This window comes from Natator depressus, chromosome 1 (assembly GCF_965152275.1).
Source record: "Natator depressus isolate rNatDep1 chromosome 1, rNatDep2.hap1, whole genome shotgun sequence".
NCBI lineage: Eukaryota > Metazoa > Chordata > Testudines > Cheloniidae > Natator > Natator depressus.
Window position 1 is genome coordinate 345,897,120 of NC_134234.1, and position 25,924 is coordinate 345,923,043.

Below are 25,924 nucleotides of genomic sequence, written 5' to 3' on the forward strand. Positions count from 1 at the left end.
GGCCTTGACGGTTTGATGGGGTCTTTTTAAGATTTTATTAATTTCTATTATTTATGTATTGTTTGACTGCCCAGCAGAAGAGGGTGTCACCCTTGTGAGTGACAAAAGGCCATAAATTACTGTTCTTTATTTCTCATGGATCCTTTGTCCTCCAGGTGTTAAACTTTTCCTCTTACTATTGGTTGCACTTTTTTTACCAGGAAGTGGAGCTGGATTTATGAGCAATAACTACTAGGCTTTGCCCCAAGTCTCTTTATGAACATTGGCACGATGTTTGCCTTCTTCCAGGACTTTTCCTCAATAACAGTCAGTCTCACAGGGTCGCTGGCCCTTTATGGGTCTCTGCTTCCCCTGTGACATTAATAATTCTCCTTCTCAGGTGGGGTACGTCAATCAGGCCCCTTAGATAAATAAAGCACAAGCCTGAATGGATGGAGAGTAACTTCAGCAAAGGCCTGGGGAAGGCTCCTAGGGGCTGCAAAGTTCCTGCAGGGCCTCTGAGGTGCCAGGCCAAGGCCAGGAGAGCAGCCAAGGGGGTTCCCTGCGGCGTCTCTAAGCCAGAGAGAAGCCAACCCAGGGAGAGTTTTGGTTCCTTCCCTGGGGGGAAGGAAGGACTCCAGGGAGGAAGACCTGGAAGCAGCTGCTGGATGAAGAGCGGACTGGGACTGAGAGGGGCCTCAGGACTGGCAGAAGGTTGCCCCAGTTTGTGCTGGGGGGATAGACTCTATCTGATGGCTCTGAGAGGTGCTTTGAACTGTTTTGGTTATTAAGCCCACCCCAGGAAGGGGGATATTAGACACGAGAAAGCCTTCGTGGATTATTTCTGAGAACCCTGGAAGGAAACTGAGGCAAGGCTGCTGCAGAGCCCCTCCCCCCACCCCCGTGGGGGTGTTCAGGAATCACCAACCCTCTTATAGTCAGAAAATGTCGTGGCTCATCGTTCCCTTTACACTCCAGGCTGCCGAGCTGCTGGTCGGTCTGGATTCACTGTTTCCTTATCGGCTTCTTATCAAGACTTGGCTCTGAAAGGTGTGACGTGTTCCAGGGTTACCTGAGGTGCCCGGGGGTGAACCACCACCTGCTTACAGCAGGAGCGCCCTGCCCGTAGGCTCCCGTCCGCCGCCTCCACAGAAGCCGCGCACCCCGGTTACTGGCATCACCTCCATTGCACCAGGCACTTAGATGTGTCCACAGGAAAACCAAACGGAAGTGTTTTGAACAGAGCTTGAGCGAGTGACTCAAAGCAAAGCAAGGAGAAGGGTTTGGAAATCGGTTAGAACTAAAAGGAAAACGTAAGCCCCAACTTATAGCCTGTATGTATTAACGAGGTCCTTGCCGCTGTGGCATGGGGCAAGGAAAGGGGTTCTTCCCGCACTGTAATCCACCCCGGAGAGGCAGTGGTGAGCCAAGGAATAAATTCTTCCGTCACGCCGGTGGCGTCTCGCCCCAGACGTTAGCTGGCTGACGGACACGGCATAGGGCATGGTGTTTTTCACTGCGCTGTCGTTGGAGGGTAGATCAGCCCATAGCCCCAGGCGGGTCCCCTCTTCCAAGACTTTTCTTGGGGCTCTTTTGTCTTTGTCAAGGCTCCAGCCGGCACCTGGGCCAGCCAGTAACCACGGGACTGGACCCCCGGATGGGCCTGGTTCTCGGTGTCAGCTCTCAGACTCCCCTGCCTCAGGCGTCTCATGTCTGGTGGTTTTAGAACCCAACACCCTACCCATGACATCACCTGACGACTGTTTCCTGTACCAACATCTCACACCAACCGTGACTCCCAGCCTTCGGCGGAGACCCCACATGGCCTGCTGAGAGACGGATGGGGCGCAGGGATAGACTAGGTCTGTGTCACCAAAGGTCTTAATTGTTTTACCCCTTTCTCCCTATTTGACCTGCCACACCCCTCTGAAAAGCAGTCCAGCTCCTTGGCCATTTCGGAGGCCTCTTGATTTCCACCCTCCTCATTATTTATCGCTGGAGCCACTCTGTCTCCAGCATTTCGTCTGCCCCCTGATCGGCCGGACTCCTCGCCAGTAAGCGTGGAGAATAGACCCAGCTCCACCTTAGATGACACATCCCAAAGCAAGAGGCTCGCTGGGTGAACCCAAGAAAGTGCTGGCTGGCTCGTCTCCCGAGGAGCAGCGCTGCAGGTACAGGGATCCGCCCCTTGGCTCGATAACTCGCCCCAGCAGGACGGTAACTCGCTACCAGCACTCTCCCATGCCAGCGTCTGTGAGCACGCCACTGCCCTCTCCTGGATGGAATCCATGCTGCTCCTCTGTGTGTCATTGGCCCTACACTGCTAGCAGGTCGTGGCGATTCCCCTTTAATTCAGCAGCAGGAGGCTGTGATCTTGGAGCAGATGGATCCAAATTCTAGCCCTGCTGTTGCTGGGAGGTCTAAGTGGCTGCAGCCCAGTGACAGGGGGAAGTTCTAGCTGGATTTGGTTTTCTTACCTTAGCTACCAAAGGAGGCACTCCCTTCCCGCTCAGCAAGCCACATGGGCCCCTTTTCTCCCTTGCCTTATTCTTTGCAGAGCAGCTGTCACCATTTGTCTCCATTGTAGCCCCCCGGCCTTCTCGTGCACTGGGGCGCCTTTGATACTCCCTCCCGCTGCACCTTACTCACTCGATTCTTAATTCCCTCCATGTTTGCTTTCCTGATGCCTGGCCCCCTTGCACGGCTCCGTTCTGTGACTCCGCACCACACACAGGCTCCCCCCTAGGGCGCGTTCTCGTAGCGCCTGGTCAAGGGCGCCTGGCTTCCCCACGATTTGCAGGGGCTGTTTGGAGCTTTAGCTGCCCACTGTTCCTGTGTGCGGCTCGGTTGGCTTTGGGTGTCTGAGCGCTGGGTTCTCTTGGGCCCAGCCCCTTTGTCCCTCCAGTGTGGCTCAAAGCACAAGGAGTAAAGAGCAACACAGACATTGAAATGTTGCTAGACTCACCCCCGTGTTCCCCCTAGCAACCCCCGTGGGAGGCCCCAGCTCATCCCTTGGCCTCCGGTGTTCACAGCCCAGAGCCTGAGTCTCTCCTGCCCAGCACCTGGAGTCATCGTGAATACCTGTGCAAAGGGCGGGTGCGGCACTAGCTGGTTGGAATGGCCATACGCTACCTTGCACCTTGCACCAGCATCAGTGCCAAGCCAAGGTCCCAGGCCTGGCAGAATCAGGCCCAGGGACCCCAAGACACTTTGCACAAGTGACTGGCTCAGCCCCCTTACACTCCTTGGGACCACGATCACTATCCTAGAACTACTGGAGGGAAACTGAGGCAGTGCATGGCAAAGTGGGCTGCCCCAGCTCAGCGGCAGATCCAGGAACAGAACCCAGCTACCCTCACACCCGTGTCTAGGCCTTAATCACAAAACCACCCGGCCACCTACAAGGCTTCCAATCGGCTGCCTGAGCTAGCCCAGTCTTGCCCTGCCCTGCCAGCTGAGAGCAGCTGGGGGAGGGGTTTCTTGATGAGCATGGTGTATTGATTACTTGATTCAAGCTCAATTAATAGAGTGATGGGCTGACAGTCACCAGAGGCTGGTTTTTGCCCTGGGGGGTCCCTCCTGCGGGCAGCTGCCCCATGTGTGGGTAGCCACTCTGGGCCAGTGCAGCCACCCTGTTGCACAAGTCCCACTCGCTGCACAGAGCAGCTAGCAGTGCCGGGGGGCAGCGTTGCCAGGTGTGCGGTTTTTCGACCCAAACACCTGGTCGAAAAGGGACCCTGGCAGCTCCGCTGACCGGGCCGTTAAAAGTCCGCTCGGCAACGCAGCGGGGCTAAGGCAGGCTCTCTGCCTGCCCTGGTTCCCCGCAGCTCCCAGAGACAGCAACATGTCCCTGTGGCCCCTAGGCGCAGGAGCCAGGGATGCTCCCCGCGCTAGGCCCGCCCTGAGCACCGGCTCCGCAACTCCCATTGGCTGGGAACCATGGCCAATGGGAGCTGCGGGGCAGCACCTGAAGGTGCGGGCAGCATGTGGAGCCCCCTCCCACAACCTGAATTCCTCATTTCTGGCCCCACCCCAGAGCCCGCACCCCCAGTTAGAGCCCTCACCCCCTCCCGCACCCCAACCCCTTGCCCAGCCCAGTGAAAGTGAGTGAGGGTGGGGGAGCGTGAGCCACGGCAGGAGGAGGGCTGGAGTGAGTCAGGGGCGGGGCCTCAGAGACGTGGGGTGGGGCCTCCGGGAAGGGGTGGGGAAGGGGGCTGGGCAGGGGTGTTCAGTTTTGTGCAATTAGAAGTTGGCAGGCCTAGGGGGGCTGCGGGGGGGAGATGCCATCTGAATGGGCTGCAGCCGGGCTGTGGCAGGGGTGGACATCCAGCTGCAGAGCTGCCGGGGGGCAGGGGGAGAATCGCTCACGGGCGGCGTGAGCCCCCTAGATTTGCCTCCTGTGGTCTGGGGCTCTGTGCTCACAGCCAGGAGAGACCCGGGACCTCTCCTGCTGCCTTGCTCCCGCCGAGGGGAGTCCAGCACTATCCCCTCCTCCCCTGGCCTGGGCCCTGGGCAGCTCCATCTTGGCGCACGCTGATGGGCCCAGCCAGGGCCTCTACGCCCACACACAGTCACTCGGTTGGGGTCCAGGGCCTCTTTCCAGGGCTCCCTGCCCCCCCGCCCCGGGGGTGGGTGGGGATGTGTCCAGAGCAAGGAACATGGAGGGCGGTTTGGAGGGGAAGGTTGTTAAGGGAACGGGGCAATGGGAGTTTCCTTTTGTGCCTCACCTGGAGCAGTAATGGGGGGGAGGCGGGTTGAACCAGGGCCCCCTGCAGCCATGGGCGTGGCTGCTTGGCTGACCTGGCTCTGCTGGGCGGGAGATCCCAGCCCTGCGTCCTACGAGGGACGGGGGACCCCAGAGTCCCAGTGAGACGCAAAGTATGTTCCCCGCCTGCAGAGGGGCCCGGTGCCAGGCGGATTCCCTGGGCTGGGGGAGCGGAGCCGTGCGGGCCCCGTGTGGGCGCTCCCCAGGGGCCGGGAGCAGAGAGGTCGCAGGGCAGGGGAGGGCAGACGGCCAGAGAGAGGGGGCCATGCAGAGCTTTAACCACCGCGCTCTCGTTATGAACTCAGACCGGGTCAGTGGTGTTTCCCACAGTGTTTAATGCCAGAGCCTCAGTTCTCTGAAGGAGCCGCGGCCAGGTGAGCCGCCCGGCGGGTGCAAACTGGGCAGGGGCCAGCCGATAACAGACAGGGCTGGGCCTCTGGGGGGTCGTGACTCTGCGTCTGGGCGCTTCTTGGCCAACTCTGCTGGTGACTGTCTGAGGGCTCCCAGACCGGAGGGGCCTGGCCTGCTCCAGAGCAGCTGGTGCCCCCTAAACGCAGCCTAGGGGGCACATTAACCCCAGCCATGGAGCGAGCCCTGTAACAACTGCCAGGCACCTTAGCCCCACAGCAGGCCATGGGTCTGCTCCCCCAAAGTAGCCCCCCCGGAAATGCCCGAGCCCGGGGCCTGGGGGTTGAGGCCAGCCTTGCCGACACTTGGGCGCACGAGATATGTGACCCATCTCCCGGGGCATCCCGACAGCGTGCGCTTGGCCCAGGCCCCGTGAGAACAAGGCCCTCGCCCGTTAAGTGCTTCAAACTCAACCTACTTTCAGTGCTGGCTGCAGGCTGACCTGCAAGGCCCCTGACAATCCCACCCCTGACACCCAGAACCCCCACCCCTGGGCAGCTGCCCCCTGGCCCACTGAAAATTTGGTGGCGGGAGGACCTATGTCCTAGCTGACCTTCTGTCGCCCACCCCCCTCCTGATCCAATGTGAGAGAGATCCCACCCCTTTGTGTGGAGTGCACGTTGTCCGAGGTGGGGGGGGGCACCTTTGAACCCTGTTCTACGCCCGGGCGTGCCATCGTTAAGCCGACCTAACCCCCGGTGTAGACGTGGCTGGGGTGGTGGCAGAATTCTTCCGTCAAGCTGGCAACCGCCTCTGCTGGGTGGATTAACTGCAGAGCTGGAAAAACCTCTTCCACCAGCGTAGGGTATGTCTACACTACGGCCACCGCAGCTCCATGGCTGTGCCGTGGTAGCCTCTGCGGTCTACCAGTCAGTAGACCGCATTACGCAGGAAATGCAGTGCTGTTATCTAACCCCTGCGCCGGGTTCCACCGCCTCAATTATAGGGCAGAGAAGAAACGGGAAAGGTCCAGAGAAGGGCCGCGAATGAAACTAGGAACAGGCACATAGGGGTTGGTCTGTGCCGGGGGAGAGGAGAGATGGGCTACGGGGTTGGAAAAGGAGGAGAGAGGTGAGCAGACCCTGATGCAGAGAAGGCTGGTCAGGCTGCCTGCCCCAGCAGATATGAGCAACAAATGTAACATGGTAGAGAAAATGCCCTTAGCGGAGTATGATTCACTGTGGAACTTGCTGGTGCAGGAGATGGGGCAGATAGCACCAACCGTCACCCCTTGGACTTGTCTACAGTGAAACCAGCTGGAGTGGAAATCTCACGGGCCCTCACTCCACCTGGAGCTCAGGTTCTGAGCTGATCCCAGCTGGGAGCAGGAGAAATGTGCCCTAGGATTGCAGAACCGAGCAGGTTGCCTGCCTTCCTCTGCAGCAGCCATTATCAGCCGTCGCTGGAGGCGGGGTTGGGGGCTGGATGGTCCATCACCAGCCTGCTCTGCTAGGGATGCTGAGCCGAGATACCAGCTGAGCGCACCTCCCCGGGCTCTGACCAGCTCACCAGGAAGGTGCCAGTTCCCGACTGGTTCGGGGCAGCTCCTCTCAGTTCACCCAGGGCAGACTCTCTGCCTGTCCTGGAGCCTGGTGAGGGTCTCAGCCGGATTTGTCTGGGAGATGCCCCATGGCAGGGTGGGGTGGCAGTGCCCCCTCCCACAGCTGACCCCAGCGAAGGACCCTGAAGCAAGGCAGGGCTGGGAGCGTGGAACGGTGCCACGGCCTTGCATAGCCAGAGTCCAGGGGAGACAGGGCCTGGGTGGGAGATGGCTTGAAGTCCGAGTGACGAAGCAAGAGGAAAAGCAAACAAAGCAGCAGCGACCAGGGGCCGCGTCCCCCGGGCCCAGCTCCCCGTGTTTGCAGAGCAATTCCGCAATGGCCTGTAATTAGTGGTGAGTCCTGAGGCCCCCCGGCTAATCCCCAAGGAGAGTCCTGGCTCCCAGGAAAGGCCACGGAGCTCTGACCTAGGAGGACACCCGCCTTTCTCAACTCAGCGCCATCCGCCCCTCAGAAACACCCCGCACTGCGCGGCCGGTGGCCCCGGGCCAAGGCTCAGCCCGGGGCCGAGCCAGCTGAGGGAGACTGCGCCATGCTGCACAATGCAGGGCATGTGGGGGAAGGTGGCGCTCGGACCCCGCCCCAGCCAGCAGCACCCACCGTCCTGCTCCAAGCGGCCTGCCGTGCTCCCTGGGGTCCCCCCGCCCACTGGGGAACGGCGGGGTTCAGGGGAGACGCCCTCCTGGTGCTGGGGCGCAGGCTGTCATGGGGTGCTGCTGGCCGCGGGAGCTGGGGAAGGGCCATTGTAAGCCCTGGGTGGGGGGTCCCGCAGGCCCTGACGCAGCGGCGCTGGGGACTGGGGACCCGGCTGCCCTGCGGACCCAGCAGAGCGGCCCCCAGTGCCTTGCCGTGGCCTGTTGCGCAGGGAAGCTGCTGACTCAGGGGCTGAGCACGCCAGGGGCTCGGCCCAGCACTGTCCGCTCCACTGAGCACTGGCACAAGTCCCCACTCCTGCTTCTGTCAGCAGGACTGAGCACGGCCCGGGTGCCCCTTGGACCCAGGGTCGCCATCCTGCTCTGTGCTCGGGGGGCCAGGCCCCAGCTGCCTGTGGCACTGCCCGCCGGCACTGGTCAGGGCCTGCCAGGGACTCGGTGCCAGGGACACGTCCTCCCCACCCAGCCCGAGCCCCGGCCCCTTGGGGCTCTGGCTGGGGCTTGGGGAACCCTCTCCCTGGATTCCCCACCCACAGCAGGGACTCCTTCTTGGGGGCTGATGCTTATTCTGTAGCCCTATATATGCCAGGGGCCTGGGTGACCTATGGCAGCTCTGCCCCCGGGCACCCCTTGTGCCCACGGTGGAATCCCACCATGGCGCTGCCCCAGGCCCACCAGCCCCACCCAAGCTCCTGACTCTTAGAAGAGGTTGGGGCACCCCAGAGTTCGCACCACCGCAGGCCAGGGGCTCTCCGCCTAGTGCTGCCCCCTAGGGGTGACTCTAGGCAAGGCCCCAGAGCCAGCTGTGCCCCAGTCCTATTCAATGGCCGCTCGCTCTCTGTCTCTCTCTCTGGCCTGTGGAGGAACTGGCCCAAACCCCAGCCCCTGCTCTGCTCTGACCTGGCTCAGGTGCCTCCCTCGGTGCCCGTGAGCGGGACACAGCGGGGAGCTAGTTACCCATTAGCGGGAGGTGGCTGCGCTCTGGCAGCCAGCCCGGCCTCGTGATGGACCCCGGCAGGCCAGTGTAGCAGGCCAGACTGCGGGGGGCATCTGGCAAGGCACAGCTGGGACCCTGCAGCCTGCATTCTCCTGCATGCCAACCTGAGGGATCCCAAAGCACTTCATGGACTGCAGGCTAAGTCCTGCCCTGGGTTATGCCACTGGGTCCACAGAGACCTCTCCACCCAGCACTGACATGCAGCCACCTCTGAGGTGGAGCACAGCAGCTGCCTGACAGCGTCCAGCAATGCTACAGCAGAGTTTAGGAGAGGCCGTGAAGGGGGAAGCACAGATTCAATCAACAGAAGAGAATATGGGGAGGTGGAAAGCAATTCCCAGAGTTGGCACATGCCCAGGACGCCCAGAGCATTATGAAAAGGGCATGGGGAATCTTCCTTGCCCATGGGGGTCAATCTTCAGCTTCACCTCTCCCAATTTGGGGAACATTTGGCTCCTGGAATGAGTGGCTGGGCTCCGGGGAAATACCCCACCCCATATACCATGGGACCCCTGCTATCCACGTGGCCTCCCACATCCAGATGTGGGGGGCATATGGGCAGAGACAGCCAACATCTCCTTCCTCTCCTACATCATTGCCCTTCTCCTGATCCATAGTGGGGCAGGGTTTGCTCCTCCCCCACTGGCCACACTGCCCCCCTCTTCCCTCAGGACTCTGCATCTCTACCCTCTGACACCTGCCGGACTGGCTGTGTCCTGCCCCACAACCCCATGCCCTTCCTTTAGGGCAGAGCCACTGGCATCCTCTATGCATTATCTGGTGGGCTGGAAACCTACTGCCCCTCCCCGTGTCTGTGCACTGGGCTAGGCCACCCCCTGCAGCCATGGGGTCTGCAATCTCTGCATTGGGGGGCAGCTGTCCCCTTGTGCTGGGTGCCCAAGGTCCCAGCCAGCGCTGCATGGTACCAGAAGACACAGCAAATGGGGGTTTGGCTCTGGAAGCACTTTAGTAAAGGCTCCTACACAATGTATGGGGGGGCGTGACCACCCCCTGGCAGCACATGGGGCGAGGTCTCGGCCCGAAGCAATCCAGTCCCACGTGCTCACACCCCACGGTGGCCCCCTCCTTCATCCATAGCTGTGGGGACTGTTGGGGTTCATGGGCGACGAGTCCTGGCGGCCCGACTGGCCCATCAGCTGCCAGAGGCGATGCCCGAGGTTCTGTACCTGGCAGGTGCCCAGTACGCAGCCCACGCGCATCAGGTGGGCGTGGTGGCGGCGTGGGGCCGCATGGCGCTTGGCACGCCAGGGGCCAGTCAGTGAGCGTCGCGCTCTGCCTTTGGGGCTGGCCACGGGCTGCAGCAGGGTGGCTGGGGTCCCCCCGGGCTGCTCCCAGTCCAGCTGAGCTCTCGCAGTGCCAGCCCGGAGCAGCTCCACCGTCCTCCTCTTCAGGGGCTGATTCCCCAGCAGCGTGGCGGGTCTCCTGTCCGGGGGCTCCCTGCACCGGAAAAACACAAAGGTCAGGATGACGGCCTGGCTTGGCGCACCTATATCCCCTCAGGTGTGCAAGAGGGTCGGAGGGAGGCTGGTGCATGGGCCCTGGGAGTGGGCATGGCTGGGTGGAGCTGGGGCCTGTGTCCTGCGCCACCCCAGTGCTGCGCGTGCCATGTGCGACAGTGACCGTGCAAAGGAACAGTCGTGGCGGGGTGGAGGTGAGGGGGCACTTGTGGCTCTGCGGGCACGGCGTGTGTTTGAGCATGACTGTGGGCTGGGGCCGCGCTAAGCCCCCTCACTAACACCTCAAGCCCAGGGGGATGGAGAAACCAAGGGCCTGATTCTGATCTCATGCCCATGTCGCTTCATGGACCTTCGTGGCATCACTCCTGGTTTGCGTTGGTGGAAGTCTGGGCACTGCTGCAAGGAAGCTCACCATGCTGAAGTCAGACCCAAGCATGGGGGCACAAACCGGCTTTTGCCACAGCCCTAGCCCTCCAGGGACCACTCCAGCCAGGCTTTTCCCCTGCTCTAAGTACTGTCACTGCTGCAGCGACCACCTCCCGTCCCCCGAGAGCGGCCTGCTCTGTAATCAGCCAAGCTGGGCTGCCTTTCCCAGGCAGGGACCCCAGTGACCCTGACCCGGGCACCCTTCCAGAGGGGCCTCCTCTGCCCGGCAGAGAGGCGAGGCAGGCAGGGCTAGGCAGAGGCAGCTTTGGGGGTGTCGGTCCACAGCTGATGGCCCGTCCCCCAGAGGTCTGGGGAACAGCCCCACACAGAGCCCCCGGCTCTGGCCCTCCTCTCCCTGCAGCGCCTGGCGACTTCAGTGCTCAGCCTCCGTGTAAAACAGGCCAGTCCGTCTGGCAGTATTGGCCTTAAGAAGCTCTAAAGGGCAATCCCTGGGAACCGCCCCTTCCCCACCTCCCAGGCCTGCTGCGAGGCTGTGAATGTTTGTGCAGGGCTCTGAAGCCCAGTATCACTGGGCGAGCCGGATCCCTGCTGGTGGTAACCGCCTACAAACACAGCAAGGGCGGAGAGGTTGAGTCTGGGAGCCCGAGAGTGGAGCCATAGCATGGAGTTCCTAGGCTGAGTGTCAGGGGCCGATTCCCTGATCCGGAAGCCCCGTTGCTTGGTGCAGTTTGGATCAGACTGGACCAAACCCTGGAGACTTGACCGCAGGGGCCGTGGCTGGGACCTCCCTGGCTTCTCTCGTTCTCAGCTGGGCCCAGTGGCATGGCCCGTGTCCCAAGGGCTCTGCCGGTCTCGCAGTGGCTCCCGGAGGCAGGGCCAGCGGCTCATCCCCTGCCCAGCCGCACTGAGAGATGTTCGGCTTTTGCCCAGCCGCAGATGCTGCCCACATACTCTCTCCCTCAGCAGACCCTGACTGAGGTCTGGCAGTGACACAACAAGCCCTTTGAGATAGATCCCACAGCGGGCAGCGGCTGATGGAACCAGCCCCCAGCTTTCCAAGGAGCAGATGAGCCAGCCTGGCCTACAGCGCTCCACAGCCTACGGGGGGGCTTCCTTCAGGAGGCTGGGAGGGGACGGAGGTGGGATTCCAGGCAAAAGGGAGAGAAATCTGCTACATCGAGAAAATGCATGCTGTGAAATTATAGAAAGAACTGCTGGGGCACTGCTGCAAGGAAGCTCACAGCACCAGCAACAGGCACAGAACTAGCAGGGCGCTGCTGTACGGAAGCTCACAGCACCAGGACCTGAACTAGCAGGGCACTGCTGCAGGGAAGCTCCCAGCACCGGGACCAGAACTAGCAGGGCACTGCTGTAGGGAAGCTCACAGCACCAGGACCTGAACTAGCAGGGCACTGCTGCAGGGAAGCTCCCAGCGCCGGGACCTGAACTAGCAGGGCACTGCTGCAGGGAAGCTCACAGCACCAGGACCTGAACTAGCAGGGCGCTGCTGTAGGGAAGCTCCCAGCGCTGGGACCAGAACTAGCAGGGCACTGCTGCAGGGAAGCTCGCAGCACCGGGACCTGAACTAGCAGGGCACTGCTGCAGGGAAGCTCCCAGCGCCGGGACCTGAACTAGCAGGGCACTGCTGTAGGGAAGCTCGCAGTGCCGGGACCTGAACTAGCAGGGCACTGCTGCAGGGAAGCTCACAGCACCAGGACCTGAACTAGCAGGGCACTGCTGCAGGGAAGCTCCCAGCGCTGGGACCAGAACTAGCAGGGCACTGCTGCAGGGAAGCTCCCAGCGCCGGGACCTGAACTAGCAGGGCACTGCTGCAGGGAAGCTCCCAGCGCCGGGACCTGAACTAGCAGGGCACTGCTGTAGGGAAGCTCGCAGCGCCGGGACCTGAACTAGCAGGGCACTGCTGCAGGGAAGCTCCCCGCACCGGGACCAGAACTAGCAGGGCACTGCTGCAGGGAAGCTCGCAGTGCCGGGACCTGAACTAGCAGGGCGCTGCTGCAGGGAAGCTCCCAGCACCGGGACCTGAACTAGCAGGGCACTGCTGCAGGGAAGCTCGCAGCGCCGGGACCAGAACTAGCAGGGCACTGCTGCAGGGAAGCTGGCAGCGCCGGGACCAGAACTAGCAGGGCACTGCTGCAGGGAAGCTCCCAGCGCCGGGACCTGAACTAGCAGGGCACTGCTGCAGGGAAGCTGGCAGCGCCGGGACCTGAACTAGCAGGGCACTGCTGCAGGGAAGCTGGCAGCGCTGGGACCTGAACTAGCAGGGCACTGCTGCAGGGAAGCTCCCCGCACCGGGACCAGAACTAGCAGGGCACTGCTGCAGGGAAGCTCCCAGCACCGGGACCAGAACTAGCAGGGCACTGCTGCAGGGAAGCTGGCAGCGCCGGGACCAGAACTAGCAGGGCACTGCTGCAGGGAAGCTCCCAGCGCCGGGACCAGAACTAGCAGGGCACTGCTGCAGGGAAGCTCCCAGCGCCGGGACCTGAACTAGCAGGGCACTGCTGCAGGGAAGCTCGCAGCGCCGGGACCAGAACTAGGCACTGCTGCCGGGCAGGCTGGAAGGACGGCAGCTGAAAGGAGGAGGAGGGGAGCGGAGGGGAGGGAAGGAATCCAGAGCAGGGCGCGGGGGCAGGGAATCCCTATAGCAGCAGGCACGTGAGGCCGCAGGGTGTGGGAGCCAGGCGGAGGAGCAGCTACCTGCCGTGGCACACGTACTCTCCGGAGTCACTTAGGGCCGGCAGGGAGGTGCACGCGCTGCATCAAAGGCCCTTATCCCACAGACATGCCAGTTCTGGCTCCTCCAGACAAGCCAAGCCAGAGCCTCGCCTCCGAAGCGTCACGATTCCACCAGGCGGTTGGGAGCCGCAGACACAGGGTGCCCGCTCTCTGCCTCTGCAAACGCCGGCCCGCAACTGGCGACTCATGCATGCTGCTGGCCTCTGCCAGGGCCGCCCTGCCACGTCCCTGCCTGCTGGGCCCCCGCTCCTCTGGGAGCCGCATGCTACGTGCCACACGCAGCATGGAGCCACGCAGCGCTGGCTGGGCTGGTCCCAGCCTTTACCTCTGGGAAAACTCTCCCTGGCGTCCGCCTCTCCCGGGCTCCGGGCCTCCCGAAAACCACAGGCCACAACATGGGGCCCTCCGGCTTCCCCTACGCACACGGAGCTCCCGCACGCTCCCCGAGCTCCCGCAAACCTTACTCCCCCCCAGCGCCCCTAAAACCCAACCCCTCAGCCCAGCTCGCCAGCCACAGGCTGGGCAGCCTGCCCCACGGGGGAGAGTGTTCCAAAGCGGGGGGCTCTCCTGCCAGCAGCTCCCTCCTGTATGTCCCGGGGGGCCCCGGTGCCCACCGCTGCAGCAGGAGCTGGCTCTTAGGTAAGTAGGATTGCTGTATTGGGCCAAACCAGCCCTGAGCCTTCTGGGAAGGGTCTGGGGATCTCCGGTGCCCACCGAGCTCAGGTCCTCGCCCCTGGCACTGGCTTAGCTTGGGGAAGCAAAGTGTGCGGGCGTGAGCCTGCAGACCCAGGGACTCGGGGGAAGAGCCCACCCCAAAGCCCCTGATGACAGGCCAGAGGGACTGGAGATGGGTTCAGGGAAGCGCACGTCAAACAGGGGAGACTGTGGCAGAGCAGCAGACAGAGCCTGGCTCAGTTGCCCCCCAGGCCAGGACCTTAACCACAAGGCCAGGCTGTCTGGCTCTGGACCCTTAGTGACACCTGGGCTGGGCCCTGCCCTGCTGCCCCCTCTCCCCTTCCCCCCCCCCCAGCCAGCATTTCAGGGTCACTTCCCCAGAGGAACCTCCCAGCGGGTGCTGACTCAGGGGGTGTGCCAATAGTTCTGCCTTTTCCACAATGGGGTAGGGTTTCACGTGCATCCACACCTACACGCACACACCACATGCACCCTCTCGTGCACCCACGCCTGTGTGCACACACCCATGTGCACCTGTCCCTGCATGCACACACCCACGTGTACCCACGCCTGCATACACACATCCATGTGCACCAACATCCACATGCACCCACCCACATGCATCCATCCCAGCATACACACACCCACGTGCACCCATCCCTGCATCCACACATACCACATACACCCTCTCTTGCACCCACGCCTGCATGCACACACCCACGTGCACCCATCCCTGCATCCACACATACCACATACACCCTCTCGTGCACCCACGCCTGCATACACACACCCACGTGCACCCATCCCTGCATGCACACACACCACATACACCCTCTCGTGCACCCACGCCTGCATGCACACACACCACATACACGCTCTCGTGCACCCACTCCTGCATACACACACCCACGTGCACCCATCCCTGCATGCACACACACCACATACACGCTCTCGTGCACCCACTCCTGCATGCACACACCCACGTGCACCCATCCCTGCATCCACACACACCACATGCACCCTCTCGTGCACCCATCCCTGCATGCACACACCCACATGCACCCTCTCGTGCACCCACGCCTGCATACACACACCCACGTGCACCCATTACTGCATCCACACACACCACATACACCCTCTCGTGCACCCACACCTGCATGCACACACCCACATGCACCCTCTCGTGCACCCACGCCTGCATACACACACCCACGTGCACCCATCCCTGCATGCACACACACCACATACACCTTCTCGTGCACCCACACCTGCATGCACACACCCACCTGTACACGTCCCTGCATGCACACAACCACGTGCACCCTCTCACGCCCCCACCCACCCATGGCTGCACACACCGTCCCTCGTGCCAACCTGCATGTGACCACCAGTCCACCTACATACACCCACACCTGCATTCACATCCCCACACTCCAACCTGCCCAGGCCTCACCTGTCCATCCCCACCATTGCACCTCCCTGTGTGCCGACACACCCCATAGCACATCCACACACCTGCCTGTGCCCACCCAGCCCCTCCCATACGTGTCTCCCCAGCTCCCTCTAACTCCTCTGTCCGGACGTTGGTGCCTCGCCTGACTGCGGCGCTCTATGGGTCTGGGGAGGAGCATTTCGAAAGGGTGGAGGTGCTGACTTGCACCGCCCTCTGGGAGCCATCACAGCGGGTCAGGTCGGGGCTGTGCACGCAGCGCGGACAGACCCACCCGGAAGAGACCTCCGCCCAGGAGCTGCAGTGTGAGCCCCCTGCCGGAGCCCAGAGGGCCCTTTGGCTGAGGGTAGGGGGGTCACTCCCAAGGCAGAGGCTGTGATTTGAGGGGGGCGGGCAGGGAAGCTGAGGCCTGGCTACGGAAAGCCAGGCGCGGGACGCTCAGACACAGGCCAGGCTGACAGTGTCCAGACAAGAGTGTCAGACAGGCCTTCCCTATTAGGCTTCCCCCAGGAACGGCCCCCGGGGGGCAAGGAACAACCAGAGAAATTCCTACAGCCCCTGAGACAGAAACCCTCGCCCTGGGCCGGATCCTCAGCCTTGGTCTTTGGTTTCTCCCAAATGCTGCCTGGGGTTTAGGCGGCGGTGCCTGGCGCCCCGTCGATGCATGGACAACTCGGGGCACTGGACCGTGTCCCCAGCCCACAGGCTCTGTCTGGCACAGCGCCCCTTGCTGCGCAGCCCCGTGGCCACTTATGCCACTGGGTGATTAATATAAACATTAAAAACGCCCTTCGCTGGATTTCCGTATGATTCGTACTGATGTGGAGTTCCCCTTCCATCCCTGGGCTGGCTTCTCTTCCGCCCGCCCGCCCGCCCCATCTCCACTCCTCACTCTCCTGGCCCTTCCTGAATGTCTAGCCTGGTGGATTAGCTCGATTAGACTCAAGGGCAAGGGAGCCCGCGCTGCGTGTGGCTGTGAGTCTCTTTCCTCTTGCTGTGAGGTGCACGCCGGCCGCGTCAGCAGCCAGAGCTAGTCGAGGGAAAGCAGGTTTATTGCTGCCCGTAATTGCTGATGGCTTAGCACGTTGCAGACGTGCAGCACCCTAAACCTCAGCGTGACGCTCCCTGCAACCAGAAATGTTGCAACCAGGCAGGGCCCGGACTGCTGGCCCAGACCACTAGAGACAGGACTTGTACTGCAAGGGCACCCAGAGTGGGCACTGCCCACAGGCAGGCTGAGAACTTGTGTTGCCTTGTGCATGTGCGTAGGCTGCAGCGGTCCTGGATCATGGCACACGCAGGGGCTGTAGCTGCCAGGCCGCCTGTGACCTGAAAGTCCGCACCTGCCTTTTTGGCCCTGGGGTTACAGGGCAGTTAGGAACGTCCATCCCCCCGTGCAGCCCCGCACTGCTCCTACGCTGGGCTGTGGGCAGCAGGGCCAGGGCAGCACCTGGCAGCAAGGCCCCCCGGGGGGCTCTGTGGGAGGAGTCAGCGCCACCCTTGCAGGGGAAGCTGGCGGGCAGAGGACGCTGTGCCGCAGCCTGGCGCTCCCTGCCGGTGCGGGATGCAGGGCGTTGTCTGCTCAGGGCAGCATTTCACAGTCATGCTCCAAACCTCCCCACTATGTCCAGGGCCGCCTCCTCCTGGAGAAACTTCCCTTGGCCACAGCCCCTTGTCCTGTTCCTCCTGGCGCGGTGCCACAGACTACTCCTGTCCTAGCACCCCCTGTGCTCACACGAGACAGCGTCACACCCCTGTGGGTCAGCTGCCCTCCCCCCCACTCCGTGCAGGACACGCAGGGCTGGCTCAGCCTTCGCCCCCAACAGGAGCTCTGTCCCGTCCCAACAGAAGCAGCCGCTCATACAGAGCCAAGTGAAGATGAATCAAGCCAAGGAGCCCAGCCAAGGACTCACTGCAGCAGGGCCCCTCTGCACTGCAGCCCCTCACCCTCCCCCCAGCCCCACTAGCCCTTATGACCCTAGTACAGGGCTGCAGCCGCAGAGGAACGGGGCAGGGTTCACAAGCGGAGGGAGCAATAGGGCATTGCCGGGAACACATGTGCACGCGCGTGCGAACACAGGGGCTGGGGCTGCGGCAGTCGCTCGCCCACAGGCGGGTGAGAAGGCAGCAGCTGCATCCTGCATGCACTGGGGTCCGGAGGGCCGGGACAAGGGTGGACAATCTGGAGGGAGGGTTTTTAGGTGGGGGAAGCGGAGGGAGCTAGGGCAGGCACCAGCAGCAAAGGGGTGGGGGGGTATCAATATACTGCATCCCAGGGGACGGATCACTCGATAATTGCCCTGGTCTTTTCCTCTGAGGTGCCTGGTGCCAGCCACTGTCCGAGACAGGTTCCGGGCCCCAAAGGACCATTGGTCTGGCCCAGTAGGGCCCCTCTTATGCACTCCCAGCAACCACGCCACCTTGTGGCCAGTTACATGGGTGCATGCTGAATATTCCCCCTGGATCCCAGAGAGGAGACAACCCCATCTCTCCTGCCCCAAAGTGGGAGGCTGCTCTTCAGCGATAGCCCAAAGGAGAGCCCTGGTGGCCCCTCCCCCCATGCCCCTCCCATGAGAGACCAATCAAAACTATGGCTCCAAAGCCTCCGTGGAGCAGACCAGAGCGGAAAGTCTGAGTGTGAAGCTACGGGCCGGGGACCGCTCGCCTGCTGAGCTGATGGGGAGAGGCCCATGCTGCTCAGGGAGCTGCCGAGAGAAGGGACCCTGGTTTGAATCCCTGCCCACTTTTCTGCCAGAAGGCAGATATCGCAAGTGACCCCAGCACAGACAGGCCCCAGCCCCCCAACACACCAGGCTGAGCGGCTGTCCTCTGTGATCAGCACACCCTGAATCTCCTAGGGGCTGGCACACACCATCTGTTCGCCAAGCTCATCATCACTAGCAGCTTCTGTTCATAACGTGCTCTGAGATCTACTGCTGAAAAGCCCAGTCTGGGGGCTAGCTGTTCTTATGTGAGACGTTCCCAGCTCGTTCATAAACATTCATTCCTTATTTGACCTCTCAACACCTGGGGGAGTTGACTAAGTACCTTTGTCCTATTTCATGCCTGGGAAAACTGCAGGATGGAGGCATAACAACTCAGCTCAGGTCACACAGCCAGGGAGTGGCAGAGTCTGGAATAGAACCCAGGGCCCCCAGTTGCAGGATCTAACCACTGGACAATTCTCCCTGCCTAGCTGCTCAGCAGGGCTGGGCAGACACAGGGAAGCTGCCAGTCCCCATAAGCGCTGTTGCACCCAGCCAGGTAATGAGAACTGCCCACCTTATCTCTAATATCCTGGGACTCCCACAGCTGCAACCACACTGCCATGGTGTAAAGGCAGCCTGCATCCATGACACAGGCACAGGCCAGTCCCCGCCACCAAGCCCCTGCCAGCACATTCCCTCCCCCCACCCCCCCGGCAGCGGAGCCACATGACAAGGCCACAGTGTCTCTGAGACTCCCCGGCCAGGAGGCCACGTAGCCAACCTGCTGCGAACACAAAGGCCCTTCTGTTCCAGGGAAGGGGAGTCCCTCCTCGCCCCATCCCATGCACCAGCACGCAGGGCAATCAGGACGCGCTGGCTGCAGGTGGCAGAGCACGTCCTGGGCCAGCCTAGAACAACACTGAAGCCTGGTCACGGTGGGTTTGCTAAGCTAGCCAGGGCTCTGCTCTGAACGGGATGCACCACCTGGGCCATGCCCAGGCCTTACGAAGGGAGATCTCCAGGGAGCCAGCCAAAAGAAGAGAGAGAGGGACCCAGAATGTGCTTGATGACGTTGGTGGGCATCTTTGTAACATCTCCTTGGCTTCTCAGTAACACTGAGGGCCCTGTGGAAAGGCCCCACTTGCTACACAGCCCCCAGCTGCAGTGTGACAGCGGGTGAGAGGGAGAGAAGGGCCTTGTGGCCCCACCTCTGCTGCCCCTCTCTCCTCTCCCACTCCTCCCCAACAGGGGCTTGGCTAATCCAGTGTCAGAGCCAAAAGAGAAGGAGTTGAACCTCCCTGATTAAATCCAGGCCAGGCAGGGATACCAGGGCCATCACAGGGGCCATTACTTTCCCCGGGCAAGGAAGCACCAATTTGGGGGGCCCAGCTTGGGAGCCCTGGCCCAGATTTTCACACCCACAGCTCCAAGGGGAGACAGAGTCCCATGGCAGCCAAGGGAGCACAGGGCCCTCTGGGGATCAGGCCCAAGGGGCAACCTGCATCAGTGGCAGCCGCGGTCGGTGCTTACCTGTGTTTAGGCAGCAGCAGGGTGCGGCCCACGGGCAGGGGCAGGGAGCCCGGCAGCTGCAGCAGACACAGCGTCAGGCTGATGCAACCCAGCGCGACTCCAGGCACAGATTTCATGCCAGCCGGACTGGGAGATCCTGGTGGCGGGCGGGGAACCCCGGATGCCCGGGGACTGCAGGTGAAGCGGCTCCGGAGGCTGGAAAAGAAGAGCGAGAAGCACTGAGCGCTGCACAGAGGGGCCCCGGGGAGCGGAGGGAGCCAGCTCGACGTACGGAGCTGTTGGCGCAAACATACGAGGGGAGCGAGTCCCATGGGGGTTCGCTGGATTCCCCTTGTCCCGGGCAGCCGGCTCCCTACAGCCAGACCCTGGAGAGCGCCCGGCTCCCGGAAACCTCCCTTCGCTCGACCGGCAGCGCGAGGGGCTCCCGCCCCTGGAGCGCTCCGGGCTCCCCGCGCCCCTCGGGGCTCCCCGCGCCCCCCTGCCCCTGGAGCGCTCCGGGCTCCCCGCGCCCATCGGGGCTCCCCGCCCCCCTGCCCCTGGAGCGCTCCGGGCTCCCCGCGTCCCCTCTGCCCCTGGAGCGCTCCGGGCTCCCCGCGCCCCTCGGGGCTCCCCGCGCCCCCCTGCCCCTGGAGCGCTCCGGGCTCCCCGCGTCCCCCCTGCCCCTGGAGCGCTCCGGGCTCCCCCCGCCCCCTGCCCCTGGAGCGCTCCGGGCTCCCCGCGCCCCTCGGGACTCCCCGCGCCCCCCTGCCCCTGGAGCGCTCCGGGCTTCCCGCGTCCCCCCTGCCCCTGGAGCGCTCCGGGCTCCCCTGCCCCCTGCCCCTGGAGCGCTCCGGGCTCCCCTGCCCCCTGCCCCTGGAGCGCTCCGGGCTCCCCGCGTCCCCCTGCCCCTGGAGCGCTCCGGGCTCCCCGCGCCCCCTGCCCCTGGAGCGCTCCGGGCTCCCCGCGCCCCTCGGGGCTCCCCGCGCCCCCCTGCCCCTGGAGCGCTCCGGGCTCCCCGCGTCCCCCTGCCCCTGGAGCGCTCCGGGCTCCCCGCGCCCCCTGCCCCTGGAGCGCTCCGGGCTTCCCGCGTCCCCCCTGCCCCTGGAGCGCTCCGGGCTCCCCCCGCCCCCTGCCCCTGGAGCGCTCCGGGCTCCCCGCGTCCCCCTGGCCCTGGAGCGCTCCGGGCTCCCCGCGCCCCCCTGCTCCTGGAGCGCTCCGGGCTCCCTGCGCTCCCCTGCCCCTGGAGCGCTCCGAGATCCCCGCGCCCCCCTGCCCCTGGAGCGCTCCGAGATCCCCGCGCCCCCTGCCCCTGGAGCGCTCCGGGCTCCCCGCCCCCCTCGGGGCTCCCCGCGCCCCCCGCCCCTGGAGCGCTTCGGGCTCCCCGCGCCCCTCGGGGCTCCCCGCGCCCCCCTGCCCCTGGAGCGCTCCGGGCTCCCCGCGCCCCTCGGGGCTTCCCGCGCCCCCTTGCCCCTGGAGCGCTCCGGGCTCCCCGCGTCCCCCTGCCCCTGGAGCGCTCCGGGCTCCCCGCGCCCCCCCGTCCCTGGACCTCTCCGAGATCCCCGCGCCCCGCCGGGCTCCCCGCGCCTCCCTGTCCCTGGAACGCTCCGGACTCCCCGAGCCCCCCTGTCCCTGGAGCGCTCCGAGATCCCCGCGCCCCGCCGGGCTCCCCGCGCCTCCCTGTCCCTGGAGCGCTCCGAGATCCCCGCCCCCAGCCCCTGGATCTCTCTGAGATCCTGTTTTCCTGGAGCGCTCCGGGCTCCTCTTTCCCTAACTCAGCGGAGAGACTGGGCTGCTGGGAAGTTTCTGATGTCCCCGGGATCCCAGTTCTGGAGCCCCGGTCGGTCCAGTCCCTGATTCTCCGCCAGCTGCCGGAGACCCAAAGCCTTTCCCCTTTCCAGTCCTTATGTCCCTGCCCGGGGCAGGTCTGGGAGCCCGGGGCGGGCGGTTCTGTACCTGAGTTCTGGGTCGCGGCTCTGGAGTTCTGGTCCCGGGCTCTGCAACGTGCCCGGGTCTGGAGCCCGAGGCGGGGTCAGTTCTGTGCCCGGTCAACTGCAAGCGTTCAGCTGCGTCCCTCAGTCTGTGCGTGGTCTCGGTTCGGTTTCACCCCTGGATTCTGCCGGGTACCTGCTTGGTCCTGTCCCTGATTTCCTGTCCGGACCCGGTTCCGGGAGGGGCGGTGTTCCGCCCCTAGGCTTTGTCCTGGGTCTCCTTCTGGAGAGATTCGGATTTGCCCCAGTATTCGGTGTCTGGTTGGTCCTGTCCCCGGTGTGGTTCCGATCTGCGCCGGCTTTCTCGTCTGGGTCCCGGGAAGGTTCTGCGCCTGGATTCTGGCCCGAACCGCCGCGGGCGGGTGCTGAGGGATGGGGGACCCCTGTCCCGCTGGGCTCAATCTGGCGCGGTCTGTCGGAGTCTGTGTCTCTCGGCCAGGATCCCAGGTTAAATATTCCCTTGGCGTCCTGTTAGCCGGGAGGAGCTGGGCTGGGCTTCCCGTCCCAGCCCAGCCTCTGCGCCGGGGGAGGGAGGGCAGCCCGGCCGGGCCCGGCCCCTGCCTGGAATTCCGGCTGCGCCCCGGCCCCGGCCCAGAACACCTGCCCCGAACCCGCCACAGACCTGCACTGCAAAGCCCAACCCCACCCCGCCCCACACAGCCCGGCTGCTCCCCACAGCGAGAGCAGCCCCGAGACCCCAGCCTTCCTCTGACAGCTCGCCCTCAGGGACACTGGGGGGTGTACAGGGAGAGGGAGAGAGAGAGATGGGTATGTGGAGATTAGATAGATAGATAGATAGATAGATAGATAGATAGATAGATAGATAGATAGGGTGTATGGGGATAGATAGATAGATAGATAGATAGATAGATAGATAGATAGATAGATAGATAGATAGGGTGTATGGGGATAGATAGATAGATAGATAGATAGATAGATAGATAGATAGATAGATAGATAGATAGATAGATAGATAGATAGATAGGGTGTATGGGGATAGATAGATAGATAGATAGATAGGGTGTATGGGGATAGATAGATAGATAGATAGATAGATAGATAGATAGATAGATAGATAGATAGATAGAAGGGGTGGATGGGGATAGATAGATAGATAGATAGATAGATAGATAGATAGATAGATAGATAGATAGAAGGGGTGGATGGGGATGGATAGATAGATAGATAGATAGATAGATAGATAGATAGATAGATAGATAGATAGATAGAAGGGGTGGATGGGGATAGATAGATAGATAGATAGATAGATAGATAGATAGATAGATAGATAGATGCTGTGGAGAGAGAGAGAAATTCCTCTCTTCCACACTCTTCCTCTTCCTCCTCCATTCTCATACCCTTCTCTCATCTTACTCGCCTGCCTGCTTTGCAGTACCCCTACAGCCCAGGTGAGGGCAGCTTCACCCTGGGACTCTTGCCTCTGGCCTTCCTCCCTGGACTCCTGTTCTTCCTGCACTCCCCCCAAATACCTGATCCTTGCTCATCCTCCTCACTGCACGCACTCCTCTGTCCTTCACCCCAGAGGTACACCGACTCCTCTCCTGCCTGCCTCGGCCTGCCTGCCCCCCTCAGACAGTGCCAAAGGGGATCTCGCTCCCAGGAAGCCCATGATAACGGAGATGAAAGGGCTGGCTAATGTCACACGCAGCCGCCACTTTCAACGCTCTATTTTGCCAGTTTTTTAAAAGCTAAATCCTGGTGGCTGGGCTGGCGTGGGGGAGGGAGCTTGGTTTGCAGAGCCATTCACCGGTAGGTCACCTGTCCTTGTTCAGGCCTAGGTCTGTTATGGTGGGGAGCTGTTCCCCTCTGGGTGGCTGAAGTACTGTGTCTTAAAAGGAGGGGATGAACTAATTTTCCCCTGGCTTGGTACACTCAGCAGAGATGCCACTGATTGAATGGGCCCTGGAGACTGAGCTCCCGGTCCTTCCAGTTGGGGTTGACACGATTGGCGGAGGGCAGGGTGGCGGCGTTTGTGCAGCTGGCATCGGTGTACCAGCTGTGGGTATAAACAGACCAGTGTGTCCCAGAACCTTGTACCAGGGCTAATTTAGTTTAACATTTTTAAACATCAGCATGTAGCCTTTGAGAACAATCGAAAACCTAAATCCCATGAAGATCAGATCAGGACAAAAGTTCACCCTCACCAAGTTGTCCTATTTTAGTTTCATAGTGAGGCTGCCAATAAAATTAGGTTAACAGAGGTTCAATTCATGCAAATATTGTTCCTATTTACATATATTAAAAGACCCCCTCCCTTTCCCGGGGGCTGAGAACTCCAGCTATCAACTAGCACACACAACACAGGGTGATCCATTCATTACTCTACAGTGTCCTTCACACCCAGGGTCACAAAACACTTCAGAGAGAGATAGGAAGAGAGTGGGACCCATAAACTAAAGAGAAAAGGAAAGGACAGATGCTGGGAGCACTCCAGATAGAATGAGAACTGACCCAAAGTGTCACCTAGAACCCAACCCTGCCCAAGCAGGAAGCACCAGACCTTGCGGGGGTAAGGCTGCTCTCCGTCTGCAAACTCTAGTGGTCAGGGAAACATTCAGACTTTGGGGACCTTCTCCAAGCCCAGCAGATCACTGGGACCTTTGTGAGGATCTCTATCGCTAGGCGACAGGTAGAGTGACTCCGTGGTTTGGAGCAGGAAGGAAGAGCGTTCTCCCAAGAAGGGGATGCTCCAGAGTCTGAGCAGCTCTCAGCCCTGGAGATGCAAGAGCAGGCCAGGGCTGGAGGAGTGGGGGGAGGTTGCTGGGTAGAGCAGGTGTGATGAAAACAGAACTGCATTCAGATACAGCTGGGAAGCTGGTGCACGGAAGATTGGATGGGAGTGGGGAATGATTCGGAAGCAGCAGTGCTGACTTTGTACTAGGACCCACCTGGATACAGTACCCACCGGGAGCAGATCTGAGACCCCGGAGTGCCAGCACTACTCCGTCAGCCTCGACCCCAGCACAGCAACCAGAGCTGTGATGGTCAGTCTCTGGGTGCAGCCACCCTCCCTCTGCCACCTTCACTGTGGTGCCTCCGTGTGGGCTGAGACCTGCTCCCTGTCTTGAGCCTCACGCACTGGGGGCTGCCTGTTTGTGCACCAGGGCCCTCTCTAACAAGGAGGTTATTGAGGGGAAAGAGCCCAGAGGGAAGGGGGCAGGCAGCCCAGACAGCACAGGGTGGGGGGGGCATGGAGGAAACCCTCCGACCGAGGACAGATTGGAGGGTGGGAGAAGTGGAGTGCTGCCCAACTTCCCTCTGAGCTGGTGAGAGATGCAGTTAGCAACAGGGGAGCCTGAGAAGGACAGTGGCCCAGGGGTGGAGATAGGCAGCCCCCAAAGAGGCAGGGTAGGGTTGGGGGATGGAGCGGTGGGGCTGGCCCAGAGAGGAAAATGAAGTTCTGAGTTAAGGAGGGAGACGGCAGAAGCTGTAGACATGGGAACCTGAGAGGTGCCCCGAGGCCATTTCTGCCTGGGAAAGGGATACCTGAGCCCCCACCTCAGAGATGCCCTAAGCCCGGGGCACCTGAGCCACCACCTCAGAGATGCCCTAGGCCCAGGGTACCTGAGCCCCCTCCTCAGAGCTCCCCTCGGCCCAGGGTACCTGAGCCCCCTCCTCACAGCCCCCCTAGGCCCGGGGCACCTGAGCCACCACCTCAGAGATGCCCTAGGCCCGGGGTACCTGAGCCCCCTCCTCACAGCTCCCCTAGGCCCGGGGTACCTGAGCCCCCTCCTCAGAGCTCCCCTCGGCCCGGGGTACCTGAGCACCCTCCTCAGAGCTCCCCTCGGCCCAGGGTACCTGAGCCCCCTCCTCAGAACTCCCCTCGGCCCGGGGTACCTGAGCCCCCTCCTCAGAGCTCCCCTAGGCCCGGGGTACCTGAGCCCCCTCCTCAGAGCGCCCCTCGGCCCGGGGTACCTGAGCCCCCTCCTCAGAGCTCCCCTAGGCCCGGGGTAACTGAGCCCCCTCCTCAGAGCTCCCCTCGGCCCAGGGTACCTGAGCCCCCTCCTCAAAGCTCCCCTAGGCCCGGGGTACCTGAGCACCCTCCTCAGAGCTCCCCTCGGCCAGTGGTACCTGAGCCCCCACCTCAGAGCTCCCCTAGGCCTGGGGTACCTCTACCTGTGGCCCCTCCCAGCTCTCTTAGGCCCCAAGTATCTGGGGCCCCCCACCCAGCCCAAATGCCCGCCTCGCTGTGGTTTTCCATTCTCAAGCCCCCCTTGCGCGAAGAGGCCAGAGGGCTCCACATGCTCGGAATCGCTCAGATTCTTCTGCATTATGAAGACACAAAGGCTTCAAACACTTCACATTTCCTCGCATGGGGGGATTTAGAGCAGCACCTGATCATGTGTCAGCGGCAATGCCCGGGACCGGCCAGGGAGGGCTACTGGGGCCCAGCGCCAGTGGGAAAAGAGGCTTTGAAGTGGCTGCACTGGAAGGAAGACGCTGCTGGGTAAAGCATGAGGCATCTTTGCTGGAAAAGGAGGTGAGAGTGACTTAGGGTCACAGCACGGGACCAGATCTGCTGGTCGCAGTGGGTTTGTTTTCATTCTTACCTCTGCCCTGCGCCTTGGTCTCTCACTCGTTCTGAACTGTCTC

The 25,924-nt window shown here is 62.3% G+C and overlaps 1 protein-coding gene across 1 annotated transcript; it reads right to left on the reverse strand.

Annotated features, from left to right (window-relative positions):
- Window positions 1-5,697: 5,697 nt before the first annotated feature.
- ADM2 (adrenomedullin 2) lies at window positions 5,698-25,924 on the reverse strand. The gene is made up of 4 exons (XM_074953371.1): window positions 25,882-25,924; window positions 21,276-21,778; window positions 19,344-19,538; window positions 5,698-9,819 (listed from the first exon to the last, which is right to left on the reverse strand). The coding sequence occupies exons 3-4, from the start codon at window positions 19,457-19,459 to the stop codon at window positions 9,450-9,452; spliced, it is 486 nt and encodes a 161-aa protein (XP_074809472.1). The 5' UTR covers window positions 19,460-19,538; window positions 21,276-21,778; window positions 25,882-25,924; the 3' UTR covers window positions 5,698-9,449.